Below are 23,547 nucleotides of genomic sequence, written 5' to 3' on the forward strand. Positions count from 1 at the left end.
GTTTATTGTTTGCATTGACTGCGAGATGTTACTATATGACAGTCTTATTTAAAGGTGCCCTAGAACTTTTTAAAAAAAAGATGTAATATAAGTCTAAGGTGTCCCCTGAATGTGTCTGTGAAGTTTCAGCTCAAAATACCCCATAGATTTTTTTTTATTCATTTTTTTAACTGCCTATTTTGGGGCATCATTATAAATGAGCCGATTCAGGGCTACTGGCCCTTTAATTCTCGTGCTCCATGCCCACGGAGCTCGCACTTGCCTTAAACAGTACATAAACAAAGTTTACACAGCTAATATAACCCTCAAATGGATCTTTACAAAGTGTTCGTCATGCATGCGGCATGCATGCATCGGATTATGTGAGTATTGTATGCTGTTATATTGTTTACATTTGATTCTGAATGAATTTGAGGCTGTGATCCGTGGCTAACAGCTAATGCTACACTGTTGGAGAGATTTATAAAGAATGAAGTTGTGTTTATGAATTATACAGACTGCAAGTGTTTAAAAATGAAAATAGCGATGGCTCTTGTCTCCGTGAATACAGTAAGAAACGATGGTAACTTTAACCACATTTAACAGTACATTAGCAACATGCTAACGAAACATTTAGAAAGACAATTTACAAATATCACTAAAAATATCATGATATCATGGATCATGTCAGTTATTATTGCTCCATCTGCCATTTTTCGCTATTGTCCTTGCTTGCTTACCTAGTCTGTTGATTCACCTGTGCACAGATCCAGACGTTACTGGCTGCCCTTGACTAATGCCTTCATAATGTTGGGAACATGGGCTGGCATATGCAAATATTGGGGGCGTACATATTAATGATCCCGACTGTTACGTAACAGTTGGTGTTATGTTGAGATTTGCCTGCTCTTCGGAGGTCTTTTAAACAAATGAGATTTACATAAGAAGGAGGAAACAATGGAGTTTGAGACTCACTGTATGTCATTTCCATGTACTGAACTCTTGTTATTTGACTATGCCAAGATAAATTCAATTTTTCATTCGAGGGCACCTTTAATCTTGAACTGAATATCATTAGAAGAATTTAGGGCTCTTTAGCTTCAATATTTGACCACTGTTTATGATAAACAGTGCCAGTAACTTTTAATTTCTGTCAGAAGTACACATCAAACATACAAAACCATACTAGTTATTGGTATATAAATGAAATAACGAGACATATTCAATCGCGTCTGCTCCAAGTGTGATCGCAATAAACAATGTCCATTAGGACTTTTAGTCCAAAAGTGTGGCACATTTTGGGAAAATGGATTCCTAAGTTTACATAATATTTCTTTATAAAGAGCTGTCAATTTTCTATTCATTTTCCACTAAATTATGAGATCTGATAAACGCTGTCTGGCTCTGCTTCTGTTCCATGTCAAATGACTATGAGCTCCAGACAGATGATTCGCTACTGATCTGTCACTCGTATTACGTGTCATAACTCCCACCCTTCTATAACGATAGAAATGTTTGAAAAGATGAAACAGTAAGCTAATAAACAGACGATTAAAACAATTTATTGTTTCTATGTGTTTTTCATGCGATTCAGGGTATTTATTATAAGAATAAAGGATGTTTAGATGAGAAATGTATATTAGGAACAAAGGGACATCACATGGCCAAGAAAGCCTGTGCCAAATGGGCAGAAGGTGCAATAAAGCAGCTGTATACTGTCATCTGTGTAGAGTGCATTAAAGGTTGGTACAGTGAAATATAATCAAACTTTGGATTTTGTTAGGCCATTAGTGTATCATCAGCCATGGTCATATTTAGCGCTCCATTGAACATGGCTGAGGAAGACCGAGCACTCCAAAATAGCTCATGCAACTGTATTATGCAATGCTAAGTCCCATAAAAACATTAATGTAAATAATTATCAACATTTATATTTCGTTGGGGCATTATTAAGCCCTTGTGTTATATATCTAAACACCCATCAATGCCACGCTTTAACAACCCCACTCTCAGTTAGAGTCAGACTGGCGGATCACGCAATGGGCGTAGCCAAATTATTGCGCCAAGGGAGAGCGACCAATAGAAAACAGGTCTTCATTCTGGTGCTTAGATACCACCTACTGATGTGCAAACAATGACTGCAAAACAGAGCAAATTTGTGCATGAGTGATGAAAACTGCACAAAGAAAAACAAAGATTTACTTGCAGTGCAAAGAGTTTTACCATCAAATACTTTATTTTTGCAATTAAAATGGTTTTAAGAAGACAATCTTTTATTTTTATTTAAAAATTTTATTATTTTTGCTTTCAAACACAGTATTTTTGACTGAATAAAAAAAAATACACCATATTCTATAAACCATGTATTTTTTTTATGATGTACACTACCATTCAAAAGTTTGGGGTCAGTAAGATTTTTCTTTTCTTTTTTATTGTTACAAAAGATTTCCATTTCAAATGAGAATCATGGAAAAAAGTTTCCACAAAATATTAAGTAACACAATTTTTTTTAACAGTGATAATACATTTCTTGAACACCAAATCAGCATATTAGAATGATTTCTGAACGATCATGTGACACTGAAGACTGGAGTAATGATGCTGAATATTCAGCTTTGCCATCACAGGAATACACTTCTTTTAAAAATATATAAAAATGAAAAAACAGCATTTTAAATTGTAAAATTATTTCACAATATTACTGTTTTTTATTGTAAGTAAATGCAGCCATAGTTCACTAGTGTGCATAAATATATAAGAAATGTTTTTATTTTAAGTGCTGTGAATGATCACCTTTTTTCTTTTTTTTTTGCATCTTGCATAATTTGTAATTATATTTTTGCCTTTAAAGGGTTAGTTCACCCAAAAATGAAAATTCTGTCCATTTATTACTTCACCCTCATGCCGTTCCACACCCGTAAAACCTTCGTTAATCTACAGAACACAAATTAAGATATTTTAGTTGAAATCCGATGGCTCCTGTGAGGCCTTCCATAGGGAGCAATGGACACTTCCTCTCTCAAGATCCATAAAGGTACTAAAAACGTATTTAAATCGGTTCATGTGAGTACAGTGGTTCAATATTAATATTATAAAGCGACGAGAATATTTTTGGAGCGCCAAAAAAACAAAATAACGACTTATTTAGTGATGGCCGATTTCAAAAAAATGCTTCATGAAGCATCGGAGCACAGATGAATCAGCGTGTTGAATCATGATTCAGATCGCGTGTCAAACGGCCAACGGCTGAAATCACGTGACTTTGGCGCTCCGAACAGCAGATTCAACACACTGATTCATCTGTGCTCCGATGCTTCATGAAGCAGTGTTTTGAAACCGGCCATCACTAAATAAGTCGTTATTTGGTTTTTTTTGGCGCTCCAAAAATATTCTCGTCACTTTATAATATTAATATTGAACCACTGTACTCACATGAACCGATTTAAATATGTTTTTAGTACCTTTATGGATCTTGAGAGAGGAAGTGTCCATTGCTCCCTATGGAGGCCTCACGGAGCTATCGGATTTCAAGCTAAATATCTTAATTTGTGTTCCGAAGATTAACAAAGGTCTTACGGGTGTGGAACGGCATGAGGGTGAGTAATAAATGACCGAATTTTCATTTTTGGGTGAACTAACGCTTTAATAATTACTATTACTATAAAATACTATTACTTTTAAATAGTCTGGCAGCATGACAAATTAATTTTTAAATGTACAATTTTAAATGTACATCACATCACATTACATGACATGTAAACTTTAATATTTCATATCAGTTAACTACATTATAGCAGTTCTGGGATTATTTTTATAGGGATGATTTTAATAGATATTATATTTGATAAGATTTGAGGTTCATGCTGCACATACTGACAAGCAGTGATTTTATTTGTCAAATGTAAGCTTAATGATATTTTACCTTTTTATTTAGTTTGGAAAAGATGTTTCATTGAACCTTATCACAGCCACTGTGGGAATAAACCCCCCATACACATGAAAATTGGAATGGAAATGATGTTCAAAGACATCAGGTGTTTGAGAAGTGTTTCAGGTGTAGTGAGTAGTACCAGAGGCAGGATGAGGAGCAGGTGGCCGGTGGTTTGGGATCTCTGTGCTGTGCTGTTGTCAGGTTTCACTTCTGCAGGCAGAACCAGCTGGAACACCTGCACACACACATACACTTTTATTAATATGGGGTTTCAAGCACTTGCCACTGTTAAAGTGATCTACAATATCACTAGTCATAAACTCATATCCATCAATACTAAGATTCACACACACACATGTACATCTGGGGTGTGGTGAGGCGAGAGCCGTTACTTGTGCTGGTCTGCGGCAGATTTGTGAGGAAATGAAGCAGAGTAAAGAGTGTAGATTTACTGCTGGGTAATCAGCTTTAAAGGTCAAACTCATCAGATGAGAGAAAGAGAGAGAGAGAGATGGAAAGAGAGAGAAAGAGAGATGGATAGTCTACCTTTCCTTTGACGGTCACTCTCACATATGTTGGCTGAACATCCACATCCAGCAGGGAGGTGTCCATATGCCTACAGCACAGAAGGGACCAATGTGAGTGTGTATACTGTTAGGAGAAAAGTTACTAAATGACGGCCAAACACACTCAAAGTTCACTAAAGTAATACTGCTAAATCATGACTGGATTATTTTGTTGCAAGTGGATCTGTACCTGTAAACATGTAAATCCAGAAGCAGGCAGTTGTTCTCATCCTCAGTAAGACTGAAGTCCAACCTTGTATACAGAGATCAGATTAAATAATTATATCCAAACTCAAACCGGTACTGTAGTATTTGAGTATGTGTGTGACCTCATTCGTATCTGTGCTTGGAGTTGAGGACTGTTGATATACATCTATAATATACATCTCTCCTGTGTCCTAGTTCAGCCATCTTACATGTTGTTGGTTTCCTGTTTCTCACTATAAATAGACTCATGTTTTCAGTTGTGCTTTAACGACTTGTGTGCCCTAGTCTCATGTAGCCAGACTTTTGACTGTTGGCATAATTTCTGGTCCAATTTGCACCATATTATGCACAAAATCGATCATTCACATTTTGGAAAAGTTTGTCTGCTTGTGTTCCCTCACTGAATTTTGACCTCATGCATTTTGTGGCTTTTTGGGGTTTTGTTTTAAATGTTGATTTTTGGCTTTTTTCTTTCCCTTTTTAAGCATAGATGTGAAAATGCACTGAAATGAAATGGTTGTAATTCAAGAATGATTTGGAATACAGATCTAAAGTTGGTTCCTTTTTAAAGAAGACACTCAGCAGATTATTGCTGATGTGAAAGCAAATGCACTGAAAAAAAATATATATATATTTTATACAAAATATATATTTTACAAAATAATTTGCACTTGCTTTGGAATTGCTAGTAAATTAAAGCCATTTGTGTAACTAAGTTATGTTCCAAATTTAAAGTTGATATCACAAAAATTTATTTGTTTAGGCGCTATACCACAAATAGCCACCGGGTGACACCCACACTCCGCTGAAATGATTTTGATGCATTGTCCTGTCACAAATGTATGGAGCCCCACACGTGACATGCAAGAAAAAAAATTCATTCGTTCCCACGATTTACTATTCCGTTCCCTTGATTTATAAATCATGCACATGATTTATAAATCAAGGGAACAAAATAGTAAATTGTGTGCACAATTTAGTAAATCGAGGAAACGAATTAGTAAATCATGCGCACGATTTAGCCTACTATTTTTTTCCTGCATGTCATGTCCGGGGCTCCATACAAATGAATACATTTCTGTCACAATATCACATCCAGTGGCGTAGCCACGGGTGTGCCAGGGTGTGCCGGTGCCACCCAAAGTGGCAGCTGGCACACCTAAAATAGGTCCAGGTGAAATTGCAAGCACAACAAACCTCACAAGTATCGAAAATGGGATACTTTCCCATAGACTGGAGTGAGACCATAGACGTCTCGCGAGCTGTCGCGATCATTCGTGGCTCTCTGTGGCTTGTAGCGCTAAGCCCTTCAGTTCATGCAGACGGGCGTGAACGGACCAACTCTTCCACATGTAATAAACATGAATGAACATCCAAAGGTATGTTGAAAGATATAGTAGAACTTACCAAAATCCGTATCATGTCATCTTTCATGTTCATGTTTCAACTGTGGAAAGGTGTCATTAAAACATATTGTAATAATGTCAAATTTACCGTCACATTTACCTCAGAAAAGCCCTTCAATGTCCAAAAACGCATCAGTCAGCTACAAAAATGAACTTCGAGAGGAGCATTTTGCTAAATATATGCACTATTGCATATTCATTGTATTTGTGCTTAACATGTACTTCAATATTGAATGTATAAATCTGTTTTATGACAGCCACCATTTAAATTTTTAGGTCTATATAAAAATGAGTAGAAATAGCCTATAATTGTCATAATTTTTTTTTATTATAACGTTATTATAAAAACTGTGTAATTTATATGTAAGTAGCTTACAAATAAATTAATTTTTAATATTATAGTGATGTAGGCTACCAGCTGTGGTTCCCTGTATAGTTTACAGTGTTGAGAGAGATTTTTTTCTTTGAGGAAATTTGCTGTACCTGACGGGCACTTCGGTAAAGTTGGTTTTATATTCGCACATTCGGACTTTGGTAAATTCAGACTTTCCAATAAATGTGCAATAAATTAATGTTTGCGAATTTTAAGCAGCGACATGATATTGACAACCAGCGATTGTCAACTTACAACATTTTTCACATTCGATCAAAATAGGCAAGTATTGTTTTAATGGCATATTTACTTGTGAATGTCCACTGAATGTCCAATGTAGTTTGATTAACAAGGCTATTGAATACGGATGTCCGAATGTGCGAATATAAAACCAACTTTACCCTGACGGGCCCCAAATTAGTCAATAATGAATCAAGGAAATCAAATCGAAATCAAACCACAAGCTTCAGAATCAAAATCAAATCCAATGGTGAAATTTGTGTCAGTGCCCAGCCGTCAATCATTTTTTTGTTTGTTTTGTTTTTATTTAAAGCAAATGTTGTTTTTTCCAATTATTTTCTTGTCAGAGTGCACCAGAATGCGTCGTTAAAATCCCGAAAATGGGGGAGGATGCTCCCAGACCCCCCTACAACAATTTCAATTACAATATTTTGTCCGGTTGCACATTAATCGGACAATAAATATGGCACACCCAGTTTTTCTGATGCACACCCAGAGTCACTTTTCTGGCTACGCTGCTGATCACATCTATCACAAAACAGTGGCCACATATGCAACCTTGACTCTCAGACTTTTCCATCGACATGTGTTTTGTCAAGATTAGAAAAAAAAGTTATAAAAACTGCCCACTAGGGGGAGGAGCCCCCAAGGTTTTTAAAAAAAGGTTTTTAAACACCATTTCCATGTAATGCAAATGTTCAATTTCAAATCAGGTTTTACAGGATGAATTTTTAATGTTTAAATAAACTTGAACATGAATCCTAACCTTTTTAGATCAGAAATTCAAAATGGCTGCTACACCATTTCTGACAGTCAGGGTAGACAGGTTTATAAAGAACCAGATTATGCCTTAAACATTTGCGACCTTTGTGAGGTCCAAAGAAATAACTTTTGGTTTCGTTTGAAAAACGTATTCAGCAAGTAAATTAGATATTCTCAAACACGCACACATTCAAAATATGGTTGTTTGCTTTACATGTCAGTTGGAAGGTCTCTTCCCGTCTAAGCAGTCTTAGGACAGAATAATCTGTATTGTAGACTCACACAGGCTGGTAGTCAAATATATGGCTACACAGGAGTTGTGTGTGCACATGCGATTTTATTTGTGTGTGTGTGTTCTTGTATACATGGTTTATGAGGACACAAATGTGTATAATGACATGGGTATTACAACGTAAACATGGTTTATGAGGACACTTCTTTTGTCCTCGTAAACCAAATGGCTTAAAAAACATACTAAACTGTGTTTTTTTTTTTTTGAAATTCAAAAAATGCAGACTGTTTTCTGTGATGGGTAGTTTTAGGGGTAGGGGTAGTGCAGAGGGATAGAATATACAGTCTGTACAGTACAAAAACCATTACGTCGATGGAGAGTCCCCGTAAACCACATATACAAGTGTGTGTGTGTGTGTGTGTGTGTGTGTGTGTGTGTGTGTGTGTGTGTGTGTGTGTGTACTTGGGCTCGTTGACGTTCAGCACTCTTCCGTCTGCAGTGATCAGAGTTCTGGGGGTTTTCATTTTAGGCTTCTCCCTGTAGAAAGAATTGCTGTAAGTGAATGCCTTTACAGCAAAAACATTCAAAAACTTAATGTCTTTCTCTCTTTTTATCTCATAAAAATGTAAAGAAGGCGAAACAACATCATATAGATACCATTACAGTGATTTAAATAATTTCTTAGTTAGCAAAGTACCTCTCTTTATCATCATTATTATTATTGTCATTAAATTTTTTCTTCATTTCATTTTATTTATTTATTTATTTATTTATTTATTTTTAACTCTGGTTATGTCTGTTGTACTTCCCTGCATGCTCCTTTATTCATATATTTCCACTCCCACACCCAGTTACACGTACAGTTACACACACACACATACACACACACACACACACACGCACAAATCTTATTGGCTGTTATGTATGTTTTGTTGGTCTTTATATTTGTATTTTGCATTTAATTTCACATCTGTAAATATTGTAATTGTTTGTTTGCATAATAATAATAATAATATTAAAAAAAGTACCTCTCTTTCTCTTTGGCCCTCTTCTTGTCCTCCAGATGGCGATGGGCCTCTAGTCTGGATTCTGGTGTGAATGCACATGGCTTTTCCCAGAATTCCCTCTCCATATCCTCTGCGTCTGTATGAGTCTTGGAGCTTGATTCTGGATTTTGATGGGTCCTATTATGGTTCTCTGTGAGCGATCTGTGAGAAATCATTGCAGTTAAAGTGTTAGTTCACCCAAAAATGAAAATTCTGTCATTTATTACTCACCCTCATGCCGTTCCACACCCCTAAGACCTTCGTTAATCTTCAGAACACAAATTAAGATATTTTAGTTGAAATCCGATAGCTCCGTGAGGCCTCCATAGGGAGCAATGACACTTCCTCTCTCAAGATCCATAAAGGTACTAAAAACATATTTAAATCGGTTCATGTGAGTACAGTGGTTCAATATTAATATTATAAAGCGACAAGAATACTTTTGGAGCGCCAAAAAAACTAAATAATGACTTATTTAGTGATGGCCGATTTCAAAACAATGCTTCAGGAAGCATCGGAGCACAGATGAATCAGTGTGTTGAATCAGCTGTTCGGAGCGCCAAAGTCACGTGAATTCAGCCGTTAGCAGTTTGACACGCGATCTGAATCATGATTCGACACACTGATTCATTTATGCTCCGATGCTTCATGAAGCAGTGTTTTGAAATCGTCCATCACTAAATAAGTCGTTATTTTGTTTTTTTGGCGCTCCAAAAATATTCTCATCGCTTTATAATATTAATATTGAACCACTGTATTCACATGAACCGATTTAAATATGTTTTTAGTACCTTTATGGATCTTGAGAGAGGAAGTGTCCATTGCTCCCTATGAAGGCCTCACAGAGCTATCGGATTTCAACTAAAATATCTTAATTTGTGTTCTGAAGATTAACGAAGGTCTTACGGGTGTGGAACGGCATGAGGGTGAGTAATAAATGACCGAATTTTCATTTTTGGGTGAACTAACCCTTTAAGTCTCATTAAAGGAAAAAAATTTCAGGACAGGCACAAACCTCACTGTTTTGCCCAAAACTCCATAGTACGTTCACATGCTTCATTCTTAAAGAAGCTTAACAAAGGGGATTTTTGGAGTGAATTCGTGTACTTTCCACTGTATGAATTATACCCTGATATTAATGTGGTTAATTTGCTTAAATGAATTTCTAAAAGGTCATTTTCAGGGTACAGTCTGTTTAAGTTCATCTTATGCAACCCAAATTATCTTTTGGCCCTCCCAATTCAAGTTTTCCAAACTTCAGCTATCTTAATGACACTCACTGGTTTATTTGAGGATGCTCCTGCTCTCCTGTGACTGAGGTCTCTTTCAAACCACTCCTCTTTTGCTTCTCTCTCTTCTCTAAATACTCCGCCTCCTGCTCTAAAACACACCCCCTGACTGCATCCAGTTCCTGCAAGGCCTGGATACGCTCAGCTCGACCAATTTCTTTCCCGTCCAACCACTGCAAAGCACAAAAGACAATCATTCATTCGATGGACAAGGCTAAAAATATCTCTCTACTGTATGTCTGTCTCAGTGCAGTACCTGCAGTTGAGGTAGAACTGCCACCACATACTGTCTGTATCCATGAAAATCAGCACAGGGGTTTCCCACCAGGTAGAGCTCTCTGAGATGAAGGTTCTGCTTCAGAGACTCCACACTGCTCAGCTTACCCACGAAATTCACCGTCAGGTCTAGTTTCTGTAAGCTTTCGCAGCCTACAAACAAATACATACATTACTATGCGCATATAGAGTACATGAACTGGAGTGAAACAAAAACCATGTATCTGGTTAAAGTATCTTTGAAACAAAACACACCACACTTTCAAACAAAACCACTCAAAAAATGATTTGTTACATTTTCAAACCCAATATACTGCTAAAATTAAGTAAATTACGAATAAAATATAACCTGGTGGTAATAGGTTAATAATGAAAAAAAAAATTAAACACTCTGTCACCTTCTAAATTCTCAATGACTTCGATGTTGTTCAATGCCAGATTTAAATATTCCAGCTTCTTTAGTCTGCCTACATTTTCTGCAAAAACAAAAATACGAAAATATGTAAGAATAGCCATTGAAGTTGCTGTGTTCCCACTGATATGTAGAGGAATGTCTGGTTACCTATCTTAGGGATGAGGTTGTTTTGTAAGTAGAGAATTTTGAGGTCTCTGCACCATTTGTGGATGTGCTCGATCCTCTCGATATCCTGCTGATGGAGGGAAACCTCCTCCAGGGAGAAGATCTCACCATTATTGTGTTCGGCTCTGCGGCGGATCAGATCCTCACTGACTGAGCACAAGAGAAGAGTGTTAGTTTACCAGCTAGTTTATTTGAGAGGAAATATTACTTATTTAAAGATGCATTTATTACATAAATAAAAGGAATTAAAGGAATAAATTAAAGGAATTAATAAAAAATATAGTCTTTACATAAAAAATAAAGCACTTACTGCGGACCATGACTTGCTCGCTTTAGTGTTAGGCGTTGCTATAGAAACGGACACGCTGCAGGAGCTCGTGCTTGTGTTTACAGACGTATCCCGTTGAAAAAAGATTCCAGCGGAGCAAAACACGCGGACAACCATTCAGTATTCATTTTGACACGAAATGATACGGGTCTAATACGTCGTAATCCTGGCAAATGTTTTAAAAAACTAGTTAGTAGCTTTTTATCAAGGAAGCAGAGGCAAATGTGTGCTCTCGTTGCTCCATTTATATTCAAGTAGCAATTCTGTCACCTAGCGGTCAGTGTGAAGAACAACAGTCGATGAGATAGACGATGTATTGGTTTTGGATATAGATTTTGGAGATGCTGACTGCATGATATCCTTTGATTAAAACTTCCTTCTGCAGAGTATCTTTTTTTAAAACGTGACCGACTGGTTTGAAAACCACTAGTGTAGGTTACAAGATATTAACCGATTTACCTGACATTACTTTACTGCAGGAATATCGAGCTTCCAAAGAGGAACATAGTCATGAACTCTTTCCCAAACAGTGGCGGAGCCAGGATTTTTTCCTGGGGTTGTTTTAAAGCAGGGGACCACTGTCAAATGATATTATATTATGATATGTTATAGGTCTATAAAAAAAAAAACACCTAAACACAGGTACAACTACACCTTAACAATGACATGAATTATATTCCCCTACCCACCTAATAAACATATTGAAATATAAATGGCTATAACATAGTTTTCAGTATAAATATTTGACATTTCGACAAACCATGGTAATTTACTACAGTTTATTCATGGTAAAAGTTAGTGTGGTGATTTTGGGATTTAAAAGTCTTATATCTTCATTCATGGCACGTTTCTCCTGTTTTCCTCATCAGTCTTGTTGGGAATGTTGAGGCTGTTTCATCTGATTTAAAGCAGAACTAAGTAACTTTTTTTACCTTCATAAATAGTTTTCTAAGTCCTTACGATGGTTAGTTGACTTGTAGTGGTGTGTTTGAGGCGTGCACTAACCCCCTCTGGCACATCTACGCCAGAAAACAGCACTTGCAAGTTGAGCTGCACCGACCCGAAACAATCTCGCCTCATGTTCACGTTCACGCGAGAGTGACAAAATGCTTTACGGTAATTCAAAAACAATGTCTATATTATGACTTTATAAGACAATTTCAAAAATTACCCACCTCCATCGAGATTTCTTGTACTGTATTTGCAAAACTACTGTGCTGGTGAGCGTTGTAGTCGTTGTAGTCCAGAGCAGCGCTTGGAGTATTTACGACAGTGTGATTCACTGAAGGAACCTATAGGGGGAGCTTCGCAAATCTTACTGAGTTCCGCTTTAAAAATAGTTTAATCATCGAGTGATTTGAAGTTTGTAAACGAGGTGTGTGTCGAATTGAAACGCTTCTCACTTGATGTCGCAACGCTGTTTAATAATGGTGACCGGGAATAAACGCACAGCTAGCTTTCCATTATCCACTGAAACATGCTGCGAAGTTCAAAGTAAACTAGTGAAACGCCTGAAAACAGCGCTATTCGTTCTATATTTGTCATTACTGTCATCTGTCATTACCGAACAAGAAACAACTATAGATGATTCTGTGACAGAGCAGTCCGAATGAATCCAAATCTTTTCAGATCGTTATGCAAGCGCGTTTGGCCAATTCACGGAAAAGAAAGAATCGAGACAAAAGAATGATTACTTCACGAATGACTGATATCGCTGATTCAGTCGACAGAAATACGGGACATATAATAATAACTGCTGAAATATTCGCACGGAAAACGTTTCTCAGATAAAGTTGGAGGACTGTGGTCAAGCCAGCCGCCACCGCGAAATGCAGGGTCAATCTAGCCGCCATTATATTTTGCGGTTCGCGCATACACTGGCTATTACGGTAAGACTGTCAGAGAACTGATCTGAAAACAAGTAATCTTCTGTCAAAGCGAATTCACATTCATTTATCAGTCAGTCAGTCTGAATAAATAAGGCTCTAAAATGGTTTAGCTCCTGTGTACTTAACCGATCTTCTGTTGCCCTACAATCCTTCACGCTCTTTAAGATCACACAACTCTGGACTTCTGGTTGTACCTAGGATATCTAAGTCCACTAAAGGAGGGAGAGCGTTTTCACATTTGGCTCCGAAACTCTGGAATAGCCTTCCTTATAATGTTAGGGGCTCAGACTCGCTCACCCAGTTTAAATCTAGATTAAAGACGCATCTCTTTAGCCAAGCACTCACATAATGCATCTCATACCAGATCAATTGCACATGACTATCTTTGCTTAATGTTATGAACAGCAGCTACGCTAATTATTCTCCATTTGCTTTTCTGTTTTACCTCGGGACGGATAGAGAGGACATCAGCTTCAGTTTGGATCCAGCCTCTTAAGACCTCAGATGACCAACACCTATGAAGAGACGGCGCCAACTCCTGCGAGGACTTCAGAAGACGCAATCATCTGGATCAACATGCACATTGCCCAATTGTGATGTTGACATGCATTCACTGTAAAGCTGCTTTGAAATGATATGTATCATGAAAAGCGCTACACAAATATATGTGAATTAAATAAATGAAAATAACTAAATAAATACTTTTTACAGCCCAATTTCACCTTAAAATGATAGTACACCTCACAGCCTGTCACTGTATGATATGCTGAAATACACAATAAATGTCTGTCTGAATAATAATAATAACTAGAATGTACATTTCCGGAAGAAAATGTGAATAGTGCTTGCAGTGGCAAAACTCGCCACAACGGTTGTGAGGGTGTTTCTAGGCGATTGCTTTTCTGGGTGGTTGCTAGGCGGATGATAGGCTGTTGCTAAGGTATTTGGGGTGGTTGCTAAGGTGTTGCTAGGGTGTTCTGGGTGGTTGCTATGGTAACCTGGGTGGTTGCTAGGGTGTTGCTAGGCAGTTGCTAAGGTATTTGAGGTGGTTGCTAGGAGGTTGCTATGGTAACCCAGGTGGTTGCTAGGCAGCTGCTAAGGTATTTGTGATGGTTGCTAAGGTGTTGCTAGGTGGTTGCTATGGTAACCTGGGTGGATGCTAGGGTGTTGATAGGCAGTTTCTAAGGTACTTGGGATGGTGGGCGAAAAATCGGCTGAAGAATCCCATAGACTTAACATTGCAACGAATTTTGACGAGGGTTACCACGTTTGAAGAGGCTGGCAAGCTTTGTAAGAACATACCTCAAAATGGGGTGTAAGTTGTACCCCTGGGGCGTAAGTTGCCCCATAGACATACTATGGTGAAGCCAGAGATGTATAGTAACGAAGTAGAACTACTTCACTACTGTACTTAAGTACTAAAAGGCGGTATCTGTACTTTACTAGAGTATTATTTTTTTCTCCTACTTCCACTTTTACTTCAGTACATATTTTCGATGAGTTTAATACTTTTACTCCGATATTTTTTTTATGTGCTGCATCGTTACTCGTTACAATTATAAAAATGTTGATGAAGCTGACGCATCAATGAGCGAATCAAGTGATTCAGAAGCTGCACGTGCTCCCGTTCTGCCTTTTGATCAGCTAAAAAGATCAACCAAAGACGAACCAAAAACACTACCTTTCACCCCTTCAACTTCAAGTGATCGTGGCTGTGAGAGTGAGGAAGGAGACCAACCCTAGTCAGGGCGCATATACGAGCAGCGAGAGAGGGAGAGCGCGAGCGAGCGAGTCCCGCGCGCGCGCGCATTCACCGTCTTAAAACAACACGAGCGCTGTCTTGCTCTCAAATTGCTCTCTATTTGTTTACATAGTTAATGTGCACTGTGAAGTAACATATACAAACAATGAACAGCTGTATTTTTATTAACTAAGATTAACAAAGATTAATAAATACAGTAACAAATGTATTGATCATGGTTAGTTCATGTTGGTTATTAGTCTAATTAACTAATGTAATGTTAACAAATCAAACCATATTATAAAGTGTTACAAACAAATCATTTACTCAGAACACCTCTTGAAATGAGAATATAAGTGTGCTTACCCCATTTTTTTTTTTTTTTTTTTTTTAGTAAGAGTGGTAGTTTAGCCTAGTTTAGACTGGAGTGAGGTGAAAACAGAAAAAAAAGTGCAAAGCAAGTTGTTGTTAGCTAGCTGTTAATTTTATTCAATTGTATATGGTAGAACTATTAGTCAAAATAAACTTTTTGGTAATGAAATCAAAGTGCTGACAACAAACAAAGCATCTCAACTTGTCTGCATCTCAAGTGGTCTTCACGCACTCAATACTTGTACTTTTACTTTCAGTACTTGAGTAGTACATTTTAAAATAAACTACTTGCAATACTTAAGTACAAAAAATTTCGAATACTTTAGTACTTCTACTTAAGTGTGGTGCTTAAAGAGCACTTCAACTTTTACTCAAGTCACTTTTTTGATAGAGCACTTGTACTTTTACTAAAGTCTGGGTCTCTAGTACTTTATACATCTCTGGGTGAAGCCGTGCCCATGAAACAGGAAGTGACTGCTAGTGTTTTTCCTACTATGGTAAATTACATAGAGATTTTGTATTGAACATAACTCTGGATCACAATGTCATAGAGAAAAGAGGGTGGGCTTATTTCACTCAGACAACCAATCAGTCCCTCAGGATCAATGTGAAGCTATCAAGCCACGCCCTAGCAACCATTTAGAGCACCCTAGCAACAGTTCCATAGACTTCCATTGAAAAAGATCAAAGGAATATCTTTGGATAGAAGTGTCATAGAAACATGAGGGTGAGATTCAGCAAACGGCAGCAAACGGCCAATCACGAATCACCTTCAACACTTCATAGCCACACTCTAGCAACCATTTAGAGCACCTAGCAACCCAAACTCAAAGAGGCATATCTTCAAATCTGAATGTCAGAGAGGCATGGGGGTTTGTTTATATCATTCATATTGGCAAGCAGCCTTTACAGTATCATCACTGGCAGCTGCAAAGCCACTCCCTAGCAACCAAACAGAGTACCCTAGCAACTCTTTAGCAAGACCTATATCTCTGCATCAGAACAAGCGGTTGGCTCTTTTGACTCATGAGGACTTCCAACATGCTACACATGCTAGCAGTGAATAGCTACATGCTAATAGTGATTAGCTAAGTGGTATGTCCTAAAGCTTGATGGCAGTAGCTTTTGAAACATTTATTTGATTTATTTAAAGTGAGCAAGATATTTACTGATCTAACAAATTTATTGCTTATGTCAATCCAAAGAGGACGTTGTAGATATGCAGTCATGAAAAAAATAAAATAAAATCGCTCAGAAAATAAAGACAAGAATGAGAGAATTGCCCTGGCAGTGATATTTATTGAGTTACAGAGTGTTTCCTGTGGTAAAACAGAATACATCAGGAGAAACACACACTCACAATGTGAAAATACACAAAATACAGGGAGATTCTGTCACTCCTATTAAAGCTGATCAAGTAAAAATTCTTTGCTGTAGAAATAAACAATGTAGTTATTTACTGTATTACTTGGTGTAGTATTACTAGTTCATGCATTTTTTTAACTTATTGATATTGGTAAACAAAGGAGACTAGCTATGATTTGCTTGTTAACTATGGATTAGAGTATAGGTATATTTCAAAGCGTTCTGTTGCAAAACTTACAGAAAATGTCTAGGTCAACAAATTAAAACCAAACTACTTGATATAACAAATATGAAAGAAAGTAATTGTATGTTTTTCCTACCTTTACATTTGACTGAAATAAAACACATACAGTACAATTATACGCATATGTGAAGCCTAAAAACAGTGGGATGCAGCTGGGTATAATTCCATTCAGCTTAGTCCAAGTGATTTCATAAAACAATTTATGCAGGCTGTTGAATGTGACTCAGAAATTGTATTAATCCTGTGCATAATACAGTGAAATATTATTTATGTTGTTACTTTCAGAATTTCAGAAAAGAGCAGTATTGATTTATTGACTAGAAAATAAAAGACTTCAATGTCTCACAGGTGCTGATTTGTCATGGAGCTCAAATTTACAATAAGCTAATTTTATTTGTAAAATAACTGTATTTATAATTCACACAGTTTAAATTTTGATCCTTTATTGCATTCTGAGCTGAATTCAAAGCCAGGATAGAGAGGTTGAGTGAATGTGGTGTGGGCTCTGTGAATGAGGGTCATTGTGTCAGAGACGCTGTAGAAGGACAGAGTTCCTGCACTGTGATCCACATACACTCCTATTCTACAGGAGCTGAAGACTACTGGGAGTTCAGTCTGTTTGCTCTTATGCCAGAATGAAAAACCAGATTCAGAGCAGGACAAACTCCAGGACTGATCATTAAATCCAAATCTACACTTCCTTCCCCATCCCTTCCTTCTGATGCTCTTATAGGACACTGCTATATCCACTTGACCACTAATCTCAACCTCCCAGTAACAGCGTCCACACACACTCTCTCTACACAACAATTGATCCAGATAATCGAATCTGTCTGGATGATCAGGATACCGCTGTTCTTTACGAGTGTATTTAATCACTCTGTTCCTTTCAGACAGATGGAGCTTTTTATTCACTGTGTTTAAATCCGGAGTGAGTTGATGAGAATCTGATAGAGACAGAGCATATAATCATCATTTAAATCAGTATATTTCAATCACTGAAATAATACCTTCATTTAAAAGATTTACTTTATCTTTTTATCGATAGTAACACTGTTAAAGTTAAGGTAACAAAGGGCAGGTGTTTTACAAAGCACCACCTGACTACATGAAAGTGGTGCTGTTATTGACATCATAAAACTGTTTGTGGCTGTAATACATAATAATAATGAATTATTCTTGTTATTAATTACTTTCTTGATGAGCTGATGTTTGTGTTCATATTTATGTTTATGGAGTTTATTCTGCAATTTTATTATAGAGTGGGTTCAAACTTGTTCATTTTCAGTATGTTTGTTTGTTAATAGAGACTTACATTGAAGGAAATCCTCCCTGGTCTTGGGTTCAGAGGTAGGAATGATCACAGTGTATGTTACTATGGAAACCAACAGATCATTATTATAATTCACATATTGTATAAGAGAAACTATAAAAATCATGTCACATTCAGATATTGACATCCTTTGTATCTACAAAATATTACAATATCACATGATATATATGAACTATTACTCTCATAAGAGGATGAATTGTTTTACCTCCGTCAGATATCTTTTCTATCTCCTCTCTGCAGAAATGCTCCAGTTTCTCTCTCAGATGAGACACAGATTTACCAACATCATCAAAAGAGAGAAGAGAACTGACAGTGATGCTGGATGAGTCTGTAGATCCAGGAGGGAAAGAGGGAGACTGGAAACTCTACACAGACACAAAGACACAATAAACACCAGCTAAAGAGAAACATCTGATAGAAAACACTTTCCTTCCTAAAGACCACTGTCCTGTTTGTCAGATCTCTGTTACCTGGAGGAAATGGATATGATGGTCTATGTGTGAAAACTGCTCCAGTTCAGCATCTCTCCTCCTCAGATCATCAATCTCCTGCTCCAGTTGCTCCAGTCGTCCTTCAACTCGACTCAATGCAGCCTTTTCCTGGTCTCTGATCAGCTGTGTCACCTCAGAGCGGCTTCTCTCAATGGAGCGGATCAGCTCAGTAAAGATCCTCTCACTGTCCTCCACTGCTGCCTGTGCAGAGCGCTGTTAGGACACACAGAGAGAGACGCATTAGAATCAGCTCTTACTGGTCCCTCACACAGTCTGTTCCCCACAGTGGGCTTCAGTGGGACTGGAAAGAGCTCCAGCACTGGCTCCTCACTGACTGATGGAGGAGAGTCCTAACTGAGTCTGAAACAGCTCTTCCAGCAGCCAGCAGTTGTTCTTCTGCTCAAAACTCACCTTGTGAGACTCCACAGCCTCTCTCAGATCCTCAAGCTCCTTCTGTCTCTCCTGGATTCTCTGCTGGAATTTTCTCTGCATCTCACCCAATTTTCTCTGCAGGAATGACAAATAATCCTCACCTTATTACTGCATGCTAAAAACAAGTAAAACTCTGTGCATGAGTTTAAAATTGTCACAAAACTAAATAGCTGCAAAGAAGAAATCCCATGTAAGAATTGTTTTATAATGATGATCTTCATTTATGTTGCTATTATGGGTAAATCAAATCATACCTGTTTCTCAGTCCTCTCTGCTGCAGCTGATACAGTGTCGTGGTTTTTGTGTTCATCCATTGTACACAGATAACATATACAGTTCTGATCAGTACGACAGAAAATCTCCAGCAGTTTCTCATGTTTAGGGCAGATCATCTCCTGCAGTCGTCCAGTGGCATCCATTAGATTGTGTTTTTTATTTTTGAAGAAACTCTCATGTTGTTCCAGATGATTTTGACAGTAAGAGTTCAGACACACCAGACAGGACTTGATGGCTTTGTTTTTGTCCCCAGTACAGATGTCACACTCCACAGATTCAATGTAACATTGAGCAGGACGAGCAGCTTGTAGTTTTGTCTGCTTGAGTTTCTCCACCACTTCAGCCAGCATGGTGTTTTTACCTAAAACAGGTCTTGGAGTGAAGGTCTGTCTGCACTGAGGACAGCTGTAGGCTCTCTTCTGATCATCCTGATCCCAGCAGTCTGTAATACAGCTCATACAATAACTGTGTCCACAGGGAATTGTCACTGGATTCTTCAGTAGATCCAGACAAATTGAACAGTTAAATTCTTCCCGAGACCATGAAATACTGGCGTCTGCCATTTTGGTGTGTAGAGAGACGTGTACAACGGCTTAACTTTCGTTTTTTTCCAAACTGAGGCGTTTCCTGCTTCTGTTTCCTTGTTCTGTTTAAGAAACGTGTGCAAACTGTTATGAAATGTCAACTGTAGAACAGAATCATAATAGACAGATCCGGTAAGACAGTGTAAGAATGCAAATCTGAGAGCTACTTTTATAACTTTCGAACTCTTGAAAGTGTATGCAGTTGGATTACATTGTGCATGATTACATGAAAACAATTGTGATTTACTATTTAAATACAACTGATATTTGGATTACGTATATTAGTAGTTAAAAAATACGTACAAGTACCAACAAATAGATCATTTTAATTGAGGAATAAATGTAAAAAGGGCTTGCCTTGAACGTCCACTAGATGACAGTGTCGTGCAGAAACACTGTTTTCGAGCGTGTAAAATTGAGGTGTTCCAGTAGAGGGCGCTCTCACACCCTGTGGAATTTTCCATCTGTGTCTTTTAGTGCCAAAAGCACGATACAGCACATTCTAGCGTCCAAACCGCTCAGACAGTCACGCAACATAATAAAAATAAATAAAAAAAAACTTCACTTCATCCTGATTACACAAGTCAAAACATATCGAAAACACTAATTTTCAACCATAGGCTGAAATGCTTTAGCTAGGCCTATACCTATACATGCAAAGTAATTTGCTATAGTGGAGTAAGACAATTTGGTAGAAAGAGAGAGAAATAAACAGAAACAAAAGTAGTGCTGAAGGATTTATTTTTATTATTTTAGAGATAACTGGCTGAAACCATATTAAAGCAGGTTAAGCTTTGCTGGTCTTAGGTGGTTCAAACTGTTTTCCAGTTAGGCCCAGCTGGTGTTCATGTGGTTTAACTGTTTAGGAAGCTGATCTCCCAGCTTGACCAGATGAAATGTGCCTAAAACCCTTCTAAAACAGCCAAGAGACCAGACCAACCGGGCTTAGAGATATTTTAAGATCAGCAAGCATTTAAAGCAGGTTCAGAAAATGTGCAACAAAATTTTGAGACAAATTCTTGAAGGCCACAAAAATACTTTTACATTCAAGCGTGTACTTGTGTTAGTGTTGTGCAAAAACATGTTTAAACAAAAATGCATGAGTGATTTTTTATTTTAGGATTTCAAAAAACTTTGCTAACTTATCTAAATGGGGACATTCCACTTCTTTTGTTCTTATATACAGCTAGTTATAAATACTACACCCTAACCTTAAAGGATTAGTCCACTTTTAAATAAACTTTTCCTGATAAATTACTCACCCCCATGTCATCCAAGATGTCCATGTCTTTCTTTCTTCAGTCGAAAAGAAATTAAAGTTTTTGATGAAAACATTCCAGGATTTTTTTTCCATATAGCGGACTTCAATGGGCACCAAACAGTTGAAGGTCAAAATTAGTTTCACTGCAGCGTCAAATTGTTCTACACGATCCCAGACGAGAAATAATGGTCTTATCTAGAGAAACCATTGCTCATTTTCTAAAAACAAATACATACATTTTATACAATTTAACCAGAAATGCTCATCTTGAGCTTGCTCTCTTCTTCTTCTCTATTAGAATTCCAGCAGTGTAGACACTGCTAAGTGTATTACTGCCCTCCACAAGTCAAAGTTTTGAACTAATTTTTATGTGCAATATGCTAGTTTAATAGTATATAACAATTAGTTCAAACTTTGACCTGTGGAGGGCAGTATCAAATCCATTTTTTTGACCAGACTTCATAAAATAGTACAGCATCGAAACACAGAAATGTGATTGGCTGTAAGTGAAGATGAAGTCATGATGACTAGCAGTCTGAGAAACAGAAGATACACACACACACACACACACACACACACACACACACACACACACAGGCATCCTAACAGCTGAAATATGAGGAAATCTGTTCAGAGTTAATGTCACCTGACTTTGAGAATCTGCACTCTTATTACTCATAAATGGCTCTTTACTTTCATACTTCATTTCTAATATTAGAATAAACAATGAAAGAGTTCATTACTGAGATTTAAAATATTATACAATATTACATCAAAAGCAATATTTGTGATGTTCACCTACAGGTAAGTAACATGTTCACAATTCATAGTTACACAATTTTTCTTAATTCACCATGAAAAAAAAAAAAAACGCTCAGAGGTTGCTCCTTCTAAGCTCATGAGACTTTGTTGTGATTCTCATTTGTTTTTCGATGTAGTATCAACAGTGTCTCGGATGTTTCTCCTAAACTTCCTTAGGAGAAATAAAAGTAGACACAAATGAGAAAGTCCTGAGAGAAAGGAGTCCAAAATGAGAAATGAGAAACATGGTAAATCTCTTTATTGTCTTGCTGTAATGTTTTTCAAGACTCCATTATAAAAATATTTTCAGAGGTTTCTTTAATTTGTTTGTTTTTTGGATGACTTTGTTTCTTCACCTTTAATGGACAGGACCGTAGGATGAGAGACAGGCAGGAAGGGAACAGTAGAAGGAAAGTACCTTTAGCTGGGATTCGAACTCATGCTGCCTGAGGTGCCTCAATGTAGATGTGCTGCCCACAAGGCTATGGTCCTGATAGAGGTTTCTCTAAACTCAGGACACTAAGCACTGATTATTCTCTTATATGTCTCATTTAGGTATAGCTTTGTCTTCTGGAGCCAGCTGCATAAACTTAGCATAATTGCATATTAACTTAAGAACTAATTTGACTAAGTAGCAGTTCACCAAAAGGCAATTAGTCTTAATTTTCCATTTCAAATGAAACAGATCTACCTTTTTATGTAACTGACGTTAAAAAGTTATTACCAGGCTTGGGGGAAAAAAAAAAGACCAACTTTTAAGACTAGTCTACCATAGGATTTTTGCAACCGGACCCAGATGTTTTAAATTTTATTTAGGGAGAAACGTTTTACATTTTTAATAATATTGTAAATACTGAAACTATCATTTAAATAGCTTCATACATTTCAGAATATCAAGGTTTCTCATTTAAATTAATCTTCAATGCCAAGCATTATATAAGCAGCGCATATTCCATACAAGGGATTATAGACAAGTGTAAGATGTTTAGTATACGGTAAATACTTTCTTTTTAACAAATATAATACTAGTGTACTAGTGCTTCATGGTTGTTGCATTTTTGATCTTAGTTGGTCTTGTACTATCCATTTTAAATGCATGTAAATATAGGTCATGATTTCCTGTTAAATCATTTTGCAACAAAACCCTGTCTTTAAATTTAAAATATGATAATGCATGTTGTGCTTGATTGAAATGGTGTGGATGAATGTCACAGAAGCTACCCAGAGGGAAGAAAAAACGCTTTAACATCTCAAATGTTTCTGCGAGACAGAAATGAAGTTACATTAACATCAAATTGAGACTTTTGCTTGAGTCTCCTGCTTCTCACACTTGTCTCTTCCCATAGGAATAAAAAATAAAAAATCAGATCTCTTTAACATCTCTATTGTTTCTATGAGTTTGCTTTAACATGAATTTGAGACTTTTGGACTCTCACATTTGTCTCCTCTCATAAGAGATCTCATGTGCTCATAATTTTCTCCTTAACTGGAGCTCTCACATTTGTCGTCTCTAAAATTTCAAAAGAGATCTCAACAACTTTAC

At 37.2% G+C, this 23,547-nt stretch overlaps 2 protein-coding genes across 4 annotated transcripts in view; both read right to left on the bottom strand.

The window, feature by feature from the left end:
* Positions 1-11,468, bottom strand: part of dnaaf11 (dynein axonemal assembly factor 11) — a 28,291-nt gene extending 16,823 nt beyond the window's left edge. The window contains exons 1-10 of one of the 3 annotated variants that reach the window (XM_048163989.1): positions 11,198-11,465; positions 10,870-11,037; positions 10,706-10,783; positions 10,288-10,460; positions 10,023-10,204; positions 8,725-8,904; positions 8,159-8,233; positions 4,667-4,729; positions 4,457-4,526; positions 4,050-4,145 (exon numbers count right to left, since the gene is read on the bottom strand). In XM_048163989.1, the coding sequence (XP_048019946.1) occupies positions 4,050-4,145; positions 4,457-4,526; positions 4,667-4,729; positions 8,159-8,233; positions 8,725-8,904; positions 10,023-10,204; positions 10,288-10,460; positions 10,706-10,783; positions 10,870-11,037; positions 11,198-11,207 (1,095 nt within the window). In that variant the 5' untranslated portion in view covers positions 11,208-11,465. Of the gene's footprint in view, positions 1-4,049; positions 4,146-4,456; positions 4,527-4,666; positions 4,730-8,158; positions 8,234-8,724; positions 8,905-10,022; positions 10,205-10,287; positions 10,461-10,705; positions 10,784-10,869; positions 11,038-11,197 lie in introns of all 3 variants that reach the window. The other 2 variants (XM_048163988.1, XM_048163987.1) reach the window with 2 other exon arrangements.
* Positions 11,469-16,496: 5,028 nt separating this feature from the next.
* LOC125250682 (tripartite motif-containing protein 16-like) lies at positions 16,497-20,073 on the bottom strand. Its single transcript, XM_048163394.1, has 6 exons — positions 19,337-20,073; positions 19,062-19,157; positions 18,630-18,863; positions 18,365-18,524; positions 18,142-18,201; positions 16,497-17,773 (listed from the first exon to the last, which is right to left on the bottom strand). Exons 1-6 carry the CDS (start codon positions 19,919-19,921, stop codon positions 17,238-17,240), a joined length of 1,671 nt encoding a protein of 556 aa, XP_048019351.1. The 5' UTR covers positions 19,922-20,073; the 3' UTR covers positions 16,497-17,237.
* Between the last annotated feature and the right edge of the window lie 3,474 nt (positions 20,074-23,547).

The sequence above is a fragment of the Megalobrama amblycephala genome, linkage group LG17 (assembly GCF_018812025.1).
Source record: "Megalobrama amblycephala isolate DHTTF-2021 linkage group LG17, ASM1881202v1, whole genome shotgun sequence".
Lineage (NCBI taxonomy): Eukaryota > Metazoa > Chordata > Actinopteri > Cypriniformes > Xenocyprididae > Megalobrama > Megalobrama amblycephala.

What these genes read in the sequence shown, in the direction of transcription:
- LOC125250682 (XM_048163394.1), bottom strand. Translation starts at nt 19,921, where the DNA reads ATGGCAGACGCCAGTATTTCATGGTCTCGGGAAGAATTTAACTGTTCA. An exon ending in AGAAAAGATATCTGACGGAG is followed by an intron (nt 18,202 to 18,364) that starts GTAAAACAATTC and finishes TGGTTTCCATAG; the next exon opens with TAACATACACTGTGATCATT. An exon ending in CAGGGAGGATTTCCTTCAAT is followed by an intron (nt 17,774 to 18,141) that starts GTAAGTCTCTAT and finishes TGTCTCTATCAG; the next exon opens with ATTCTCATCAACTCACTCCG.